Source organism: Juglans regia, chromosome 4 (genome assembly GCF_001411555.2).
Source record: "Juglans regia cultivar Chandler chromosome 4, Walnut 2.0, whole genome shotgun sequence".
NCBI classification, from domain to species: Eukaryota; Viridiplantae; Streptophyta; class Magnoliopsida; order Fagales; family Juglandaceae; genus Juglans; species Juglans regia.
In genome coordinates, this window is record NC_049904.1 from 17,950,129 (window position 1) to 17,970,043 (window position 19,915).

The 19,915-nt window shown below is 37.7% G+C and overlaps 3 protein-coding genes across 3 annotated transcripts; all 3 read right to left on the minus strand.

Moving 5' to 3' along the window:
* Positions 1-5,200: 5,200 nt before the first annotated feature.
* On the minus strand, positions 5,201-6,846 carry LOC108986417 (plasma membrane-associated cation-binding protein 1-like). The gene is made up of 5 exons (XM_018959029.2): positions 6,645-6,846; positions 6,347-6,503; positions 6,061-6,150; positions 5,834-5,918; positions 5,201-5,733 (listed from the first exon to the last, which is right to left on the minus strand). Exons 2-5 carry the CDS (start codon positions 6,461-6,463, stop codon positions 5,357-5,359), a joined length of 669 nt encoding a protein of 222 aa, XP_018814574.1. The 5' UTR covers positions 6,464-6,503; positions 6,645-6,846; the 3' UTR covers positions 5,201-5,356.
* An 8,223-nt stretch (positions 6,847-15,069) lies between these two features.
* On the minus strand, positions 15,070-15,561 carry LOC108986422. The gene has a single exon (XM_018959033.2). The coding sequence runs from the start codon at positions 15,559-15,561 to the stop codon at positions 15,070-15,072; it is 492 nt and encodes a 163-aa protein (XP_018814578.2).
* A 289-nt stretch (positions 15,562-15,850) lies between these two features.
* LOC108986421 lies at positions 15,851-18,225 on the minus strand. The gene is made up of 3 exons (XM_018959032.2): positions 17,353-18,225; positions 16,798-16,984; positions 15,851-16,692 (listed from the first exon to the last, which is right to left on the minus strand). The coding sequence occupies exons 1-3, from the start codon at positions 18,223-18,225 to the stop codon at positions 15,851-15,853; spliced, it is 1,902 nt and encodes a 633-aa protein (XP_018814577.2).
* Between the last annotated feature and the right edge of the window lie 1,690 nt (positions 18,226-19,915).

Sequence of the window (19,915 nt, forward strand, 5' to 3'; positions counted from 1 at the left end):
ATGAAGGTGTCTATGAGCAAGATGACCAAACACATCCGAAGGAGTAAGGAGGGATTAACCCATTTACTGACCCCTTGTTTATCTGTTTACTGTGTTTCGGCTTTACCACAATGGGGTGAGTGCTTTTATTTGGTTGAAACAATTTGGGGTATGTAGTAATTTATGATACTATGGTTTTAATTTTGGTGACTTATGGATGGCATTTGCTGCCATACTTTAGGAGTTCAGAAAACTCTTCTAGTATTGATATATAATATTTATATATTTCAACTAGCCATTTACTTTCCGCTGCAATTGCATCATATCATTAGTAACATGCTAGGAGCATGATTATAACAGTCATGAATGTAAGGGGTGTGCAACTCGGTATTACTTGTCCAAATGTTGCGGTAAATCGCCAAATCACAAGCGGAGGGTCGTGAGCTTCACAATAAGCGATAACATATTCTTTGAAGACCGTATGCAGCGAACTGTAAACTTGACCAGTGGGTGGCCCTTATGCTTGGTGGTATAGCCCAGAAATACACAATGTAAGGACTTTGGCTCCAGTATATGCACCCAGTAGTCACCAAGGAAAGGGAAGGAACATGATCCCAACACACGTAGATTGGAGTAATCAAATTGTCTTCTATACAAACGAAGAAAAGAGACTGCATGTGAAGATCTTTGGATGGTAATCTATTAATTAAAAACACAACAATAGAAAAGTAGTGAATCGAAAACCATGAAGGAAGGTGAGCATGAAAGATCATAGTGAGGCCAAGTTCAGTGATGTTCCATTGCTTATGTTCGGGTTTTCCATTTTGCTTTGGTGTTTTATGATATGCCAATTAATGATGGATCCCTTTAGATTGCAAATAGGATATGAACTCATGAGGACCTTCATCAGCTTGAGCCACACAAATTTTAGCATTAAATTGGCATTCAACATAGTGGAAAACACCGCAAAGTATGAAGTCAATTCAAACTTATGCCACATGGGAAAAGACCAGGTGAAATTTATGTATTCATCAACAAAGATGGAATACAATCTATATTTATCACAAGAAGCAACAAGAGCTGGTCCCCATAGTCACAATGTACTTTATGAAAATAACTGGTTATTTTGTTGTCTTTAGGCAAAAATATAGCTACATGATTTTCCCATTTGACATTTGACAATTGACACGTATAGATGAAGAAGTAGATTTTAAAATATCAAAAGAAATATGTTTATTTGAATGTAGATGCTACAGAACTTGCTAATTTGGGTGCCCTAGAAGGTGATGCCAACAAGCAAAACTGACTTTGTGAAATGTGTGAGAAAAACAAGCAATTAGAGCTTCATTAAAAGCATATAACAAACCTCTTCTACAACCCCTCGCCATTATTATCTGAGTTGCCCTGTCCTTTATTACAAAACCATCCCCATTATATTTAATAGTGAGTAGATAGTCAATAGTAAATTTACTAATAGAGAGTAAGTCCTTTGTAATGGTATGGAATTACAAGAACATCATTTCTTGGAATGGAAGAGGTACCGAAACCAATAGAAGTGTTACCAATATGTGTGATCGATAAAGCACACCATTACGAGCCATAAGACTTTCTAAACTATGATAAGGTTTAAGTGCATGAAGGTTACCTGAATTTCTTGTGACATGATCAATAGTAGCTAGTCTGGGAACCACTTAGAGTCGTGAATGGTCATGGCAGCCAAGGCCTAGGATATGTTGTCAGTTTGTAAGGAGTGGTTGAATCAATTAAAATGAAGAAAGTACATTGACTAGGTGTCTGAACCTTGGGTGACGGAGGTGAGCTGTTGCTTAAAAGCAAGGCTGTGATTGGATGAGTCATGGGTGAAAGCATGTAGTAGAGCGTTCCAAACATCAACGGCAATATTGAGATTGACAACAATATTGACTACGTCTTCTGAGAGTGTGGCAGTGATCTAGCCTTTGAAAATGTGGATTGTCTTACACCACTAGACATTTATGGGGTTAATAGATATGTTATCCACTAGAAGATATGGTGAATATTTGATTTATCCTTTAATGAAGCCTTGGAGATCATAGCTCTCCAAGATATTGAGCCTCTGTGTCTTCCAAAGTAGGAAGTTGGTGGAGGTGAGACATAAAGAGAAATAATTAGTTACATCTTGAGCCACGGGGTATAGGTATTCAGTAGATGAGGGAGAAGATGGAGAGTAGTTCGATGAGTTGGATGTGGAGAAATAAAATTTGCAGATAGTAACCTCTCTCTGATCACCATAAAGAGTTACGAGAAATGCCATCTCATGATGAAGAATGAAAGATATGTCTTATAATATCTATAAAAAAGATACACATTGTCTTTGCATATATGAGAAGCTATACAACAAAGTAAGGTGATGTGCCGTGTAAACAGTGCCAAAATATAAACCAAGGTCAACAATGTTGTGTAAGTATTGAAGAATATGTTTCAATATTTTTTAGTGAGCTACAATTGGTGAATATATAAATTGGGGAACAAAGCCAACACTATTGGAGAGTTTAGAGTGTGTAAGGGTAAGATATTGTAGTGTCCTAAAAGTACCATGAAAATGGTTGTGGTCATGGAAAAAGGCATCACTAGTGAGGCCTTTGGTTTTGGACATCATGATGTCCAATGCCCAATGATCATTAGTGCAACTTCACTCTAATGGTTGATTAGAGTGAGGTTGAGGATAATCTAAATGGTGCCAGGTTTGATGACTGGTGAGAATATGTCAGCATAATTTACTCCACCAACTTGGATAAAGCCCTTAGTGACTAGGCTAGCTTTAAGGCAGCCAAGTGTACAGTCACCATTTAATTTAGTCTTAAAGACACACTTGCAACTAATGATACCCATGTGAGCTTCATGAGGGACAAGAGTCTAGGTATGGTTGTCTTGTAGGGCATGGATTTCGCCACACATTCCCTGGTACGATCTGTCATGATTTAGAGCGATGCAAACACTCTTGGGCTCCTCAGGAAGATCCACAACAATATGAAGGTGAGCATCAAGTAACCATTGTGTCTAGGAGGAGACCAAAGTGAAGTTGGAGGATCTAAGCAATTAGAGAAGGGAACAGTAGAGGAGAGTGAAGAAGGTGATGCTTCAAGGGGAGAAGTGTCACCAATAGGGCTGTGAAGAAAAGTGTAGAACCCAAACCGCCCAATAAATCAAACCAAACTTGCTTGAAAAACACGGTTTGAACTAGTTTGTGGGTCAAACCCGTAAATGTCGAAACGATCTGACTATTTCTTTTCTTTCACATGATTCTTCTTCGTCTTATTCTTCTTCTTTTCTGCACAACCCTACCCCCACCAATCAGGAGCAAAGTCCCGACACTACAAGCAATCAAGACAACCAAGGGTCCAAGATTACCTTTCGCCGATACTTTTGGAGCTCGAGGACGTAAAATTGAGCTTACAGAATGGCGAACGCAATCATGTAAATCGAGGGGTATGCGGTGCAGTCAGAGACGTTGCCGCTGGAGGGTTCGATCAGGTACGAGGCCTGAAGGGTGGAGAGGTTGGTGGTGAAAGAGGCACAAGGGAAGTTGTTCTCGAGGGACTGTTGTAGGCTTGCAGCTGGTGAACCAGTTGGCTTGGAAGAAACGGAAGAGGATCATGGGTTTTTGCCTTTTTGGACTTAGATATTGGTTATGGAGATTTTGCTTTCGAGTGGGTTGGAGTTGAAGTGTGATGCTTTTCGAGCAGGTTGGAGTTGAAGATCAGGATCAGTTTGATAGTCACGAATCGTTGCTTCAGACTTTGAGAAGAAACGGGTTGGCCCGACTCGGGTCGGGTCGGTTCGGTTTGTATTATCCTGAGAAGTGGGCTAGGTCAGGTCGGGCCCAGACATAGCCAGGGTTGTAGGCCTAGTCACCAGTGGATGTAGTAGAGCTTGGCCGGGAAGCATTAATTGCAGTAGCTAGGGCAGTACGTGTAATGCTTGAGAGACTATAGAGGAAGCAGAATATTTTTCCAATTTCTTGTGGAATTAGCGGCAAATGAATTTAGATGAATGAAAGGCTACTAAAGTTTGTTGAACAATTGCAATCAATCCACTTGTCGCTTGAGATAAATGCTTTTGCTCTTTATTTCATATTGGGACTCTAATAAATAAATTATTTCTAACATGTATATGCATGTATGTTTGTATGTGTATATACACACACATTGAGAAGGATCTTCTCTCCTAACATTTACTTTATAATTACTACTGTAAAATATTACTGAATGCGGCCAAGATAGGTTAAATATATATTCTCTGCTTTGATAATTAAATGACATGTTGACATGTGTTAAAACCATGCATGTATGAATATGACATATATATATATTATATATATATATATATATATATGAGTTTCAAATCGTTGATTACTTGGTGTCTGGAAACTCTTTTGGTGGAGGATGGCAGGCTGGCTATACTGTCCACATCCTTGAAACCAACTCTACAGTTTTTGTTTTTTTCCTTACACAACCAAGGAGAGGGTCAATTATTCATGCTTGGATGTAGGGAAAATTATAATTTTCTGATGCATAAAAGTCATCATTTCTAAAAACAAAACCCTTTTTTATTTTTTATTTTATTTTTAATCTAATGCGTACAAGTCAGATTAATTGAGATCGGAGTGATAAACAAAGCTATAATATATTAATTACCTTATATAACTTTCTATCCAAATTCTGTTCAGTTTTGGTCGAGTTTTAATACTTAATTAAGTAAAAGAAAAATATATATATAAATAGTATCTTGCAGAATCTACTGACACATTTTCAAAATCGTTACTGACTATAATAAATATTACGAGACCACTTTAAATATCTTTTACTCTCACTTAGGGTTCATAATTTTAAAATTTTCAAAAAATTAATATTAAATATAATTTTAAGATGTGTAAGATTCGTACATTAATCCCTTTAAAAAAAGTAGAATCTATCGTGAGAAAACTGATTTTTCACTTGAGTCCTAAATTTTTCCTATTCTAAGATTGTATAAATTATTTTCCAGTTTCAAATCCATGAATTTTGTTATACACACGGAGTGAGAATTAAATCCAAATAAATATAGCAATTTTTAATCCATTAATTTGTAAAAGAGGATTGTTATTTGTTAATATCCTTTTATTGATCGTCCTCTCATTATCTATTTGTTATGTTTAATTATATTGTAAATGATTCAAATAAATCCACAAAAAAATATACACTTAAATCAAAGAATCAAATCATTAATTGTGAAATCAATCCATAAAAACAAATCCCATAGATATTAAAAGCAAATTAAGGATGGAAATTGCAGTTTGGTTTTATAAAAGAAGTTCTCACAGACATCACTCTTAGGCAAGTTCCTGTACTTGAGTTTGTCAAGGCTTTGGCGGCTCTGCAGCTTCCTTCACCTTGGCAGGCTCGGTTGTAGCTGGTGCTGCTTCTTCTTTTTCAGCCTCCTCCACTGCCAATTCTATCTTCTCTTCTTCTATTTTCTCCACCTCCTGATCTTTCTTCTCTTCCTCTTCCTTCTTTTCTTCTTTCTTCTCTTCTTCCACAACTAAGATCGTCTCCTTTTCTTTATTGCCACCTGCTTCTTCAGTTGTCGTAGCTGCTGCTGGAGGTGGCTCATCAACTTTCTCTTCTGTGACTATGAATGTTGATACCTTTTCAAAGACAAAGAGAACTGGTCCTGGAACCAAAGCTGGCTCAAACTTTGAAGATGCTTCAGATACTTGTTTTGATCCTGGAAATTCTGTACATGCATGTAATGTGTTGAACATAATTTAGCTAGGGAGATTATCCTTTGTTCTTAAAATAATGGAAATAAAAATGATCATATATAATATACGTACCGATTTTCACGAGTTCTTCTAGGAACTTTTGAACCACAACAGAGTTCTTCTTCAATCCTGCCTCCTTAGGTTCCTTGATAAAAGTCTGTTGCAGTTGAAAACATGATTTATTTAGTTTTACTCTTTATATTTTCATTCATCTCTTATTTCATTTTTAACTTATATATATATATATATATATATATATGTTCTGTTATTGCCTCAATCTTCGCTGGGTATAATCTGACCTTGATTTCTGCTGAAGAAGCCTCATATATCTGGAGGACTTTAGGTTGAAGCTCAGTCCTCTTCTCTTCAAACTCCTTATTGATTTGCTCCTAAAACCAAACATAGATATATATATCAAAAGAATGTCAGAATTTTTTTGTTGTTGTTTTGTTCTACAATTATTCATCATATATGCCTGCATGAGTATATCAAAAAGTTTATGGTTTCTATTATCTTCGGAATAAAAGAAGCAATAAATTTCAAAGCAGTAAGCAATTACATACATACATACATATATATATATACCTTAGACTCGTCGAACGACTTGCATGCCTCAGAAGCAGCAGCCTTCTTGGTACCAGTACTAGTCTTGTCGAAAACCTTCTTGATCTTTGGAAGAACTTTTTCATTCCAGTAACCCATTTCGTTTCTATAATATTCAACCAGATAGCTTTTGCTGGCCCTAAAAAGAGAAGATCGAAACCAAGCAAGATCAAATATAAACACACACAAACACACAACAAGCTTAATAAGGGTTTCAAAACAGGCAAAAAGTTAAGGTTAATGAACAAGAAATCGCTAAAGAAATTGAGAAAAGCCATACAAATTAAGTGTGGATAGCTAGGGTGCAGAGAAACCAGATGCAGGCAAAGAAGAATATATATCTCTCTAATTTCTTGGTTCAAAACTAATCTCTCTGTCTCTATCGTGGCAAAGGTGGTCACCAGTTGAAGTCCAGCTCAATGCATCTGTTCCACCCAACTGTCTACTCCAAATTAAGGCACATGAATGTCAAAGACACGACAGGCATGCATAAACATATAGACGCACTTTCCACTAAAATACCCCCCTGCTTGCAATTATATTACCAAGAAAACCCATTTCTTCATCCTCTCCTCCCCCACTGCCGTCTCCTTTAAATGACATTCTCTATCCTCCAGTTGGATAGTTTGAACAAACATATATAAACAATGTAAGCTGTAACATGCATGGGTACTTTTACAGGTATTTTTCTCAGTTTCCTGAATATATTGGTGGAGGGATATGCATGAGGGTATAATAGGGAAGAAGAAAAGTGGTGGTGGCCAGGAGAAGGCGCAGCTGGCAGTCACTCATGCACAGGTGGGCAGACAGATATCATGAGTGGGGGCCATTCTAAGTACTATACCTTCTTCGATGTGTGACTGCTCACGTGGCTTCGCTGGTTCTACACACATTCATGCCCTCGATGGCTTCAAGCCATACATATCTATCTGTAAAAAAACAAAAAGAATGGCGTTATTGTATAGTTGACAGATAACAAGTGAGGACAAAACTTGATCATGCATGCATGCCAATATTTAAAAAGGTACTGCAATATGAATTCCAAGGGAATAATATATGTGTGTGTATATATATATATATATATATGTATATAATCTTAATTAGTGTTCATGCAAAATAATGTAATAGATCATAAGGTAGCACGCAAACTTGCATTCACAAGATACGGGCGGAGTTGTGAATTAACGAAACTGTAGGTAAATTAATACTACTATAACAGATTTCATTGTGATTGAAGAAACCGTCACAAAAAATAAAGCCAACACATAAATGTTTTGGTGACAGTTTATTGTACGATCGTATTTTGTGATGGTTTATTATACGACTGTCACTAAAAGTTTTTTTTGCAATAATTGAAAATTTATCATAAGATACAACGTTCAAACGTGAAGAAATTTTATGACAGTCAAATTCCGTCATAGAAAATACGTTTGAACATATCAAATAACGTTCGAATGTTAACCTGACCGATTAACATTCAAACAATAAATATCTAACATTTGATATTTTTCATTCGTATGTTTGATTTTTACACCACATGTTTGAACGTTTGTGATATGACGATTGAATTTTGTCTTCGCACATTATTGGACAATTGTTCGAACGTCAAAGATTAAACGTTTGGATGGTTAATAAACACGTTCGAACGTAACGTATATATTCCATAAACATTCGAACTTATTATGTTTCGATCGAACGAATATTTCTTAATGTTCGATCAATTCATCAAAGCTCACGCATTTACCAAGATTTGAAGCATAATTGTCAGGAAACTTCACACTTTGCAACCATTTGCAAAAGTCAATTCTCTCATTCATTGTTATCATAAAACATGCATGCAGCATAACCACCCTAATATTGCCTTCCACCTGCAAATGAAGATTAAGTTTAATTCTCATTCTTTTAAGATCTTTCATCGTCTTAATCGTGCCCTTTGTCGTTTTGTTAACGCTCATCAATGTTCCCAATATATTATCATAAATATTATTCTCTATATGCATTACATTCAAATTATGCCGCAACATGCATGACAACCAATATGGCAAGTAAAAAAAAATACTTCGCTTTGTCCAATTCAATTTCATTGTTCCTCATTTTCTCTTGTTCTTCCCCCGACCTTTGTCAAAATTGTTCGCTCCAAGTTCTATTAATTGCTCCACTTAGGGGTGTAAATTTAAACCAAGAAACTGATCCGGACCGGACCGGTTGGACCGATTTTGAACCGGTTCCGATATAATGAAAACCGGCAGGACCCTGTCCAGTTTCGGTTTCACAATTTTTGGGACCAGACCGAGCTGGTTGGAAAAAATATATATAAATTAATTTTATATATTATACTAAATATTTTTTATATATAAGTTTTATATATAATATATAATTGTATATGAAATTTTTATATATAATATATATAATTATATATATAATTTCATATTATAATTTATAATATAAAATGTTAATCCTAAATATTTACATTAGTAATTTGTTTGATCATATGTTATTAATATAAAAAACATATCTTATAATATTAATTACATTTTATGGCCTAATAAATTCTGAACATAATATATAGTATTAGTATATATTAATATATTATAAGAGTTATAGCATAAATAGTATTTTTTTTTTTTTTAGAAATAGACTTCATTTCATTCAAATAAACCAAAGTTACAACTGTGACTTATCAATATAGGAAAAACCTGAACTACAAGTCAAACTACGCATCTAATCAGGGGCACCCCCACACACAAATTCTTCTCTCATAATAGAGAAGAGCGATTTGTAAAAGCAGAACTAAGCGGCCACTCTTCCAAGGAAGAGTAGCACTAGTGCTATGGACACCAAATCCAATAGACTATTTCTTTTTTTATTTTTACTAAAAACAAAAGTACAAAAACATATTAAAAACTATTAAGAGGAACTAGGGCTACATCTCATTCTCTGCCCACTACCCCCTTCTACTATCTTTATTCTTTTATTCTTTTCCTTTTACTATCTTCTTCTCCTTCCTACCTCTTCTCTCTCCCTAGCCCGTCCCCCTCTTTGTTATCGCCGCCCACCGCAAGCATTGACTTCTCGAGCCCAGACGACACGCGCACCGAGCTCGCACAGACACCAGCCTCCACTACGCAGAAGACCCTCTTACACATGAGCTCCACCGCACAACACTAGCCGTAACAACGCCTGCCCCTCTCGACCAGCTATTGCCCCAGCTGCGTCCATTCTCGACCTTCAACCTGACCTTTCAATTCCCCCCCCCCTCTTCTCTGTCTGTCTCTCTTTTTTTTTTTTCTTTCTTTCTCCTACTGTACCCGTGACCCCTCTCTTTACTGTTTTACTCCTTCCTCACGAACACCTCCAGTCGATGACCATCGCACCAGGCGACACTCATCACGAGCCTAACCATCGCACGGCCTTCCGATTGCCATTGCATAGCCACCCATTGATGACCGTCACGGCCACCCAAGTAGCTCCAACAGGCTGCAACACTGGCTTCCACCCATCGATGACCATCGCGACCACCAGGCGACTCTAGCAGGTTGCATCCATCACGAGCACCGGCATCCATCGCACAGACCATGGCCATCATGGCCAAACGTGCAACGAACAAGCACCATCGCTCCAAACCCAATAAGCCCATCCAAAAAAACAACTTCGAACAAAATGCATCAGACAACACTTCCAAACCCAGAGGATTTGTGGGGTTGTGATGGAGAACATAGGTGAAAAAAATTGTTGAGAATGGATCACCTCCTTTATTAGACCTAAAAAACACAAAAAAGAGAACAAAACACAAACTAAAAACTGGAAAAAAAAAGAAAAGAAAACACAGGCTCGTTGAAGCTTGGGGAGGTTTCTTTTTAGAGAGAAGGTGGAGATTCTCTCTCTAGGTTTCTTTTTTAATTGTCAAGCTACAACATAGCATAATATAGTTAACTTATATGTTAGTATTAATACTATGATATTAGTATAGTATGATACTATGATATTACTTATTAGCATAATAGTATATATTAGTAATAATAGTATTACTATTATTTAATATAGTTTTATCACTTACATATTGATATAGTACTATACGGTATAGTCTATACCAATGGTATTACTATATACTATTGGTTAATAGTATAATATGTAGTACTAGTATAATATATCATATTATATTATACGCCAATTCAAACCCGCTTCCAAAAAGAAATCCCTCGTCTCTGAACTTCTCTCGTCTCTCCCGAACCCGCCACCTCCCTCAGCGCCTCGAACCCGTCTCTCTCGAGGGGGTGGGAGCTTCGGCTCCTTCCCCCTCGCCCCACCTCTCCCTCTTCCGTCTGCTCTGTGCCACAGCAGCTCCGTTTTTGTGTTTTTTGTTTTGTAGGCTTAATAAGGGGGAACACCGGATATGGTCTTTCCGGCGACAATAGATCAGCACGAGCCTCCCCTTGGTGTTGCCCAGTCGCCGATCTTCAAGTCTACCGAAGGCGATGCCATCCGGAGTGGCGAGTTGCTCGCACGCGCGGCCAACAAACTCGTAGGCGTTCGGCGAGTGGCCTTCTCGCGACGTCGAGAGGCCCTCTACCGTCGCGACGCGCGGCGCCGCTGGGGTCTGTGAGCCCGGAACTTCCAAGATCAGTCGACGGTTTTCTCCCAGGGTGGCGCGTGTTCTGCACGCGCCTCCGCAGCCGTTCGGAGCTTTTCTTCTGCTGTTGGTTTTAGTTGTGTTTCAATGTTTTTTCTTGTGTTCTGTTTTACATATAAAAAAAAAAAAAAAAAAAAATAAATCAAAAATTTAGTCCCCGCGGACCGTGGTCCGAACTGGTGGTATGTCCCCATCTCCACTTTGGCGGTGTATGGGATTGGTGTACCCTACCTCGTGTAGTCGGGGTATGGGGTTTGTTTACTCTGTCGGGGACAGAGATGTGTACGATGAATCTCTTAGACCTCGGTCTTTAGAGTTTTGTCGTCTGGGCTAGACCATGTCAGCCACGAAAGTGTGCTGAGGTGCTATTAACGATTGTATCTGACTTTTTAAGTCAAAGTTGTATGTCCATTTTATTAATGGAATGAGATCCTTTATCAAAAAAAAAAGTATAATATATCATATATGTGTGATAGTGTATAGTTACTATTATAATTTTGATAAATACATTAGTGTATTAGACTTTATTTTATAGTTATATTACACTATATAATACTTATATTTATATAATACTTATTTTATAATACTTATCTTATTATTATTTTTAATTATTACTCTTATATTATTATTATACTTATATTATAGTATATAGTATAATATATGTTATACTATATATATTTTATTCCATAGGAGATTTTTTTCCCAATTTTTTAGTAGTTATATTTATAGGCTTGTAGCAAAATTTTTTTAGTAAAACAGATTTTTGCAAAGCAGTTTTTAATAAAGTAGATTTTAGTAAATTAGATTTTTTTTAAAGCAAATTTTTTATACTAAAGCAGATTTTTGTAATAGTAATAGATTTTGGAATAAAAGTATAAAACAGATTTTTTAAAGCAATTTTTTTTTATAAATGGATTTTTAATGACAAATTTACGTTTTAAAAAAAAATAAAAAATGGGACCAGACAGGATCGAAAATCGATAAAATCGGAGGTATTGGTTTAGGAGGGTAACTGGTGAATAATTGGTTTAGAAAATACAAAATTGATACATACCGGTTTGGTCCTAAATTTTGTCCAAAACTAGACCGAACTGGATCGGTTACACCCCTAGTTCCACTATCTCATCCCTAGACAACTCCTTTGGTGCAATTCTGTCCTCCACTCTACCATCAAATTTAGTGTCTTCCCTTCACCATTCATAATTTGTTGACAAATACCGTCGATAGCCCATGAAACACATCTTCTACGAATGTTTCCTTATTATACGTGGGATATGCCAACTTTCTTTCAGTACTTCAACCCAAAAGATTGCCATATGCTAGAAATCATTTATCATCCATAATGCTGCAACATGTATATGAAAAGATGTCGACGTGTATGCATCAAAAGTTCGAATGCCATTTTCCTATAGATCTTTCAACTCTTCAATTAATGGCTGCATGAATATATCAATATCAATCTCAGGTGATCTTGGACCCGAGATAAGCAAAGTTAACAGAAAGTTTGGCGACTTCATGCACTTCCATGGTGAAAGATTATATGGAATCAACACTATAGACCACATGCTGTAAGTTGTACTCATATTACCAAACAGATTGAGTCTATCCATTGTCAGTCGTAGACGCATGTTACGAGCTTCGTTGCCAAAATCTGGGTATTTATTATCAAAACATTGCCACGCAATTGAGTCAGTTGGGTGCCTCATATATTTGTCATCCTTAACTTGTTTCTCCTTATGCCACCTCATATCTTGAGTTTGTTTGCTACACATATATAGCCTTTGCAATCTTGGTTTGAGCGGAAAATAACGCAAAACTTCCATCGGAACATTTTTCTTACCCTTCCACCTCGACTCTCCATATACAGGACAAGACTATTTTTCCTTATTCTCCTTCCAAAATAATACACAATCATTCCTACATGCATGTATTGACTTGTACTTAAACCCTAATCCATTTCTCAATTGTTTCACTTCATAAAAATTCTTTGGCACTGCAGAACCTTCATGGAGCACCTTATTAAATAAGTCCAATACCATGTTGATTGCTTTCATTGACATCCCACACAAAGACTTAATATGAAGTAACCGCACAATAAACAACATTTTGCTGTGTTTTGTACAGCCAGGATAAAACTCACAGTTTGCATCTTTCCACATTCTAGAGAAATTCTTTGACTCAATCCCTCGGCCACTTGAGGCATCATCATCAATTTCATCCATAAACATCCCAGCTCTAATGTCATCCAACATTTCCACCATCTCATCCCACTCATCATTGTCATCCAGGTGCCTTATTTCAATACCATCATTGAACGAAATATCAGCAGATTGTTCATATGGCTCACCATGTAACACCCATTGAGTATATCCCAAATTGATACCATTCACAAATATATAACTTTCTAGTTTATCCAAACCTATAACTTACAGATTTTTGTACCCTTGACATGGACACTTTATGTAACCTCGACTATCGGCAGAGGCTCGAGCAACATCAATAAAATTTTTCACTCCACATGCATACAAAATGTAGTCTTTTCCAAATCTATCACCAAGATGTATCCAACTTTTTTCAATTTCTAAAAAAACCTATGGATTAGTATCATGACAACTAATTTCACATGCGTGACATGTTCCAATTCAATTCCCCATGTTCTTTAGATAAATGTAGTTGGTCCTATCCTATTCGAGATTATATTATTCATATTGCACAAGTTTCTTCACTCTTGTACTCTCCATGCCAGTAGAAATTTCGGCAGCACCTCGCCATAGTTCTCCAAGTATACATGATCGCAGAGAGGGATTGTCACCCTACGAACAATATACCTAAAGAACAAATGAAGAAGACACTGAACTTTCCATCCTTAATGTGAAAAAAAGAGTAATGAAAATGTGCAATATAGATAATATAATCTCAAACTATCCACACTAAACAATTCAAGAATTAGTGAACACCTAAGTGTATACTAATTTCCAAACGAGTCTAAAATTATTCATGCAATGTCACACACACAAGCTATAACATATAAGACATAGCTATAACACACAAGTTATAACATATAAGTAATGTATATTCATACAAAAATTCTTAGAAATCCTCAATAAAGAATCCATTATTGGGTCATAACACACAAGCTATAACATATAAACAACATTCCCAATTTCTTAAACATGCCCCAAACTTGTAAGATGCATTATATTTTTTTTTTCAAAAATTGTAAACCTATTGCGACAACTTTTATCGCTGCAATAGGTTAAACTAAACATAATGATGGCTTTCTCTTTAGTACAAAGTCCTTTTGCAACAACTTTTTAAATGCAAAGACATCGCATCAAAGTGCCGTAACGTTCAAACGTTTACGGTAAATGTTCAAACATTTTGTAAAATTTTCCATTCCCGCTAAGTGTCTTGCCAAGTCTGTTTACATACCATAACGTTGTAACGTAACACTATTGACATGCAAAGGTAGATGAAATTAGGTCCCCGTATATGCCATAAAATTAACGCGAGAAAGGTCCCGTCAAATTTTTAAAAAGCGTTTGAACTTTTTTTTTTTTTTTTTAAATACTACCTCATTCTTTCATTCAATCATAGAACATTGTCTAGAAAACCTTCCATGTCTTTCTGCAAACAGGAAGAAATACAAGTTGGTGCCACTTCTATCCACACTTGCTCTACATTTGATCTTAATGCTAACTTAGCCAAGTTGTGTGCTACTGTGTTTGTGTTTCTGTGTGTATATTGAACTGCCCAATTGGTCCACTCAGATAAAAAGACTTTGAATCTTCAATGATATTGCCATAGCATGATAAATCTTCATCTGGGCTATAAACAACTTTAATAATGTTTTGAGCATCTCCTTCGAATGTCACTTTGTTGAGTCCCAAGTCTCTGCAAAGTTCCATGGCTTTTCTAAGCGCAATTCCTTCTACTATTACTGGTTGATCCACATTACCTCTGATTCCACAATAAGCTGCTGTGACTGCCCCATTTTCATCTCTAATAATGACTCCTAACCCCATTTTCCTGTGTTTGACATCACAAGCTGCATCCCAATCAGCTTTAAAGTTATTTACTCCTGGTGGTGACCATTTCTGGATGACTTCTGCTCTACTGTCCCCTCCTCTACTGCGTGGTATTCTTCAATAGATTCTCTGGCATATTTGATAATACTACTTGGGCTAAGAAATTTGTTGTCAAAAATAAATTTGTTCCTTCTCATCCACAATCCCCTCATGATGACTGCAACTCCATCTAATTCATATTTGTTGAGCTTCCCTTCAAGATCTTTCCAAAGCTTAAGCAGGTCAGTCTCCAAAGGACCCCATTTCTGAATTGCTCTATGAGACTCAGCCCACATATCACCAGCTGCTGGGCAATGCCAGAGAACATGCATGATAGTCTCCTCTCCTTTCAAACAGATGGGGCATATAGGGTTTTCAATAACTTTTTTTGAAAAGAGGTTTACTCTAGTAGCAAGAAGGTTGTTTCCCGCCTTCCACATGAAAAACTTCACCTTATCAGGAACTTTCATTTCCCATATGGACTTCCACCTGCTATCCATCTCAGCCTCCCTGGAAGACTTTACCACCACTGACTTCTTTCTATTTTCTTCCAAAAAGTATGCACTTTTGACTGAAAAAACACCTTTTCTCGAGGGACCCCATATCAATTTGTCCCCTAGTGCTCATGGGGATACTACATATATGCTCAGCTTCTTCTTTATTGAAAATTGACCTGATAAGGCCTTCATTCCAATCCTTTGAAACATCATCAATCAATTCTCTGACTTTTGAATTTGCTTCTAGGATCGAGATAGGGGATTGAATACAAAAGGTTGAAGGAGACAGTAACTATTTTTGACCCCATATGTTGATTTGTGCTCCATCCCCAACTTTCCACCTCAGCCCCTCCTTTAGTAACCCCAATGAACTCCAAACACTCCTCCATATCAGAGAGGGGGCATTCCCTAGTTTTGCTTCTGTGATGGAGGTGTTCTTGAAATATTTTTCTTTGAATATCTTAGCAATCAAAGAGTGAGGGCTTTGTAGCAATCTCCAAGCCTGTTTAGCAAGGAGAGCTAAGTTGAAGCTAGCCAAATCTCTAAACCCCAAACCTCCCTTACCCTTAGCTGTCCCCATTTTTTCCCAACTCCTCCAATGGATCCCATAACTTTTCTGATGATTACTCCACCAAAATTTGGACAGCATGATATTGATCTCCTTACAGAGCTTTTTGGGCAGCTTAAACACACTCATTGTGTAAGAGGGAATTGCTTGAAGTACTGCCTTGATTAACACCTCCTTCCTTGCCCCTGACAGAAAACAATTCTTCCAGTTGTTGATCTTCTGCCACACCCTCTCCTTGAGACATCTAAAAGTGTTATATTTCGATTTACCAACCATGGTTTGTAAACCAAGGTATTTTTTAAAGCTGCCTTGAGCCATGGACTCCCCTACACTTAGGACTAAATCCCTTTCTGCCACAGGAGTATTTGAGTTGAAATATACTATTGTCTTCTCTTTATTCAGAAATTGGCCAGAAGCTCTTTCATACCTTAGCAACAGCTCTTGCAATCTCTTCCATTCCTCAACACAAGCCCTCCCAAATAAAATACAGTCATCTGCAAATAGCAGATGATTTACTCTACTCCCTCCTCTCACAACTGTGACCCCTTTAGTATTCCCAATCAGATCTGAATGATTAAGCAAAGAGCTTAACCCTTCTGCACACATTATGAATAAATAAGGGGATAGGGGATCCCCTTGTCTCAAACCCCTCGAAGGAAAAATTTTTGAACCTGTCTTTCCATTGACCAACACAGAATAAGAAATTGAGATTATACAACTCATAACTTGCTCTATCCAAGCATCACAGAAGCCTAGTTTTTTCATTACTGCTTTCACAAATGGCCACTCTATCCTATCATAAGATTTTGACATGTCTAACTTAATGGCCATGTTCCCTTTCTTTCCCTTTTTCCCCACCTTCATGTTATGCAAAACCTCATAGGCAATCAAGATATTGTCAATAATAATTCTGCTAGGAATGAAGGCACTTTGATTGCTTGAGATGATCTCTGTCAAAACTCCTTTGAATCTGTTAACTAGCACTTGGGAAATAATTTTATAAAAAATGTTGCAAAGGCTAATGGGTCTATACTCAGTTACTACTTTTGGGTCCTTCTTCTTGGGAATTAAAGCAATAAAGGTAAAATTGACAGATTGGAAAGAAATGATACCATTGAGATGGTCAAGCACAACTGCACACACATCATCTCCAATTGTTTCCCAATGGTTTTGGTAGAAACAAGCTCCAAAACTATTAGGGCCTGGTGACTTTATAGGTGCCATACTTTTAATTGCTTCTTCAATCTCCCCTTGCTAAAAAGTCTAAGCAGTTTTTCATTTGCCTCCCTTGTAACTCGAGATTTTAAGTGTTTTAAGCAGTCTTCCATCTCTTCTGACCTTGGTTGAGTTGAACTGAACAAGTTCTCAAAATACCCCTTGAAAGCTCCCTCAATTCCCTCTTGGTCTTTACAGATTCTCCCTTGCTCATCTTCAATCTGTTTAATTATGTTCTTTTGCCTCCTTTGGTTTGCACATGCATGGAAATACTTTGTGTTTCTGTCCCCCAGTGCATACCAATTTCTTTTAGCCCTTTGTTTCCACTTAATATCCTCATTCTCAAGCAAAGTTCCAACTTCTTTCTGCAACTTCTTTATTTCAGCTGCATTGAGGCAACTCTCTTCATCTTGTAATCCCTTCAGTACCTCAAATTTTAGCTTTATTTCCTTATTACTGTCCAGTTTGAAATGCTTACTCCATCCTAGAAGTGCCCCTATACACCTTTCCAATTGTTCTGTTATTGGGGTTTGTGAATCTCTCATTCTATCATTAGTCCTCCATGCCTTTTGGATTACTTTCTCACATCCCTCCTCCTTATCCCAGCTTGCTTCATATCTAAAGATTCTACAATCCTTCCTTATGAATCTGTCCCTTCTGTTCATGGTCAGCAGGATTGGCCTGTGATCTGAACTCTTGCCTGTTAGCACTTCCACCCAGCATTCCTTAAACAATTGGACCCAGGTTGGGTTGGCGACTGCCTTATCAAGCCCTTCTTTCATGAATGAAGCATCCTTATGTCTGTTGCTCCATGTGAACTTGCTGCCCACCCACTTTAAGTCTAACAGGTTTCCCTTCTCCAAAACCCTTTTGAAATTCTCCATGAGTTTCTCTTGTGTGGGTCTGCCCCCAATCTTCTCATCATGAGTTAAGATTTCATTGAAATCTCCTAGCACACCAGCCTTGAAAACCTATTGGCTTTAGTGATGTCAGTAGCTCCCAAGCTTCAGCCCTTTTGTGAGTCTCAAGATGGCCATAATAACAAGTCAGCAACCACCTTGAGCAATCCACCTCATTTGATATCCATGCATTAATGTGCCTTTGTGTGTAACTCAAAACTTCTAAGAGGACCCTACTACTCCATAAAAGTGCTAAACCTCCTTTTTGTCCAACTGGTTTTACCACAAAACACCCTTCATACTTAAGTTTCTTTTTTAAACCTTCATACTTGACTGCTTTTAATCTAGTTTCCATAAAGAAAACTACATCGAGTTTCTTCTCATCTACCAAAAGGTAGAGATTTTGAACTATCTGAGGGTTCCCAAGCCCTTGGCAATTCCAACTTAAGATTTTCAATGAGAGTGACGGGGCTGGTGACCAGCCTTCGCCAATACTTGTTGAGAATTATCCTTTGAACCTTCACTGTCCAACTTCCTTTCTTGATCTTTTTTTGCATGTTTTCTACCCCCCATCACCTCTTCTTTTTTCCTTTTTCTAGGAACATATCGTCCACCCTGATGGGTGTCTTCCCTTTTCTCTCTAGCTCTCCTTTCCCCCCCTCCCTTAGTCTTCATATTAAGCATTTCTAGACCCTTGCCAATTGTGACTGTTTTCAAAGTCTCCTCTCTCTCCAGACTCCTAACTTCCCCACTTGCTTCCACCAACCATCCATCAACCCCTTTCGTACTTTTTTTAGGTGTGCCTTTAGTGCAACTACTCTTTACTTCATTGTTCTCTTCCCCTCCCCTAAACCCAGGCTCAGTATTCTCCCCCTCAACACACTCCTCCTCAGTGTTCTGCTCACCCTCACCCCTTTTGGTTTCCTCTCCCTCAGCCTTATTCTGGTCAACCCTTTCCCCCCTTGTCCCTCACTCTCATATCTCCATTTGCTTTCAAAGCCTTCTACTTTTATTTTCAACTTGGACCCCATTTTTGTGTCAGCCCTTAACCACACTCCATATTGCAACTTCTCACCCACCTTCCCAGTACATCCCAGTGTGCCATGAATTAAACAACCACACTCAAAGCAAAATTTGGGCAACTTTTCATACTTAACTGGGATCCAAAACTTGTCACCTTTCATCGTGATTGCCGTGCCTCTAGCCAAGGGTTTCATGAGCTCGATGTTGATACGGACCCTAAGGAACTTACCCCACCCCACCCCATCTTCTTTTGCATCCACCTCTTCTACATTACCTATTGTTCTCCCTATCTATTTGCCATGTTCTTCATTCATGCATGCGAGAGGCATATCATACATTTGGACTCATAAACTTTCCTTTTCAAACCTCATTCTTTGCGGGGGTGTATATTCAAACAACTTCAAGGCTAACAAATGTGAGTCAAAAAGCCAAGGTCTCCCACTCCATACGCACTGCTTGTCTGCTTGGTTAGCAAAGGTTGCGGTAAACATGTTACCTCCTAGGTCAACAAACATGGCAGGCTTGCTAACTCTCCAGACTTTCTTCATTGTATCCTCAAGAACCATTATGCCAATGTTCCTATCTAGACAAATCTTCCCTACCAAACTACAATCTCATTTGAACCATATTTCCTCATTGACAGCATCTTCAA

What these genes read in the sequence shown, in the direction of transcription:
- LOC108986417 (XM_018959029.2), bottom strand. Translation starts at nt 6,463, where the DNA reads ATGGGTTACTGGAATGAAAAAGTTCTTCCAAAGATCAAGAAGGTTTTC. An exon ending in CTTCTTCAGCAGAAATCAAG is followed by an intron (nt 5,919 to 6,060) that starts GTCAGATTATAC and finishes CAACTGCAACAG; the next exon opens with ACTTTTATCAAGGAACCTAA. An exon ending in AGAAGAACTCGTGAAAATCG is followed by an intron (nt 5,734 to 5,833) that starts GTACGTATATTA and finishes ATGCATGTACAG; the next exon opens with AATTTCCAGGATCAAAACAA.
- LOC108986422 (XM_018959033.2), bottom strand. Translation starts at nt 15,561, where the DNA reads ATGGATAGCAGGTGGAAGTCCATATGGGAAATGAAAGTTCCTGATAAG.
- LOC108986421 (XM_018959032.2), bottom strand. Translation starts at nt 18,225, where the DNA reads ATGGAGAATTTCAAAAGGGTTTTGGAGAAGGGAAACCTGTTAGACTTA. An exon ending in GATTGAAGAAGCAATTAAAA is followed by an intron (nt 16,985 to 17,352) that starts GTATGGCACCTA and finishes CATAACATGAAG; the next exon opens with GTGGGGAAAAAGGGAAAGAA. An exon ending in GTTGGTCAATGGAAAGACAG is followed by an intron (nt 16,693 to 16,797) that starts GTTCAAAAATTT and finishes TTAATCATTCAG; the next exon opens with ATCTGATTGGGAATACTAAA.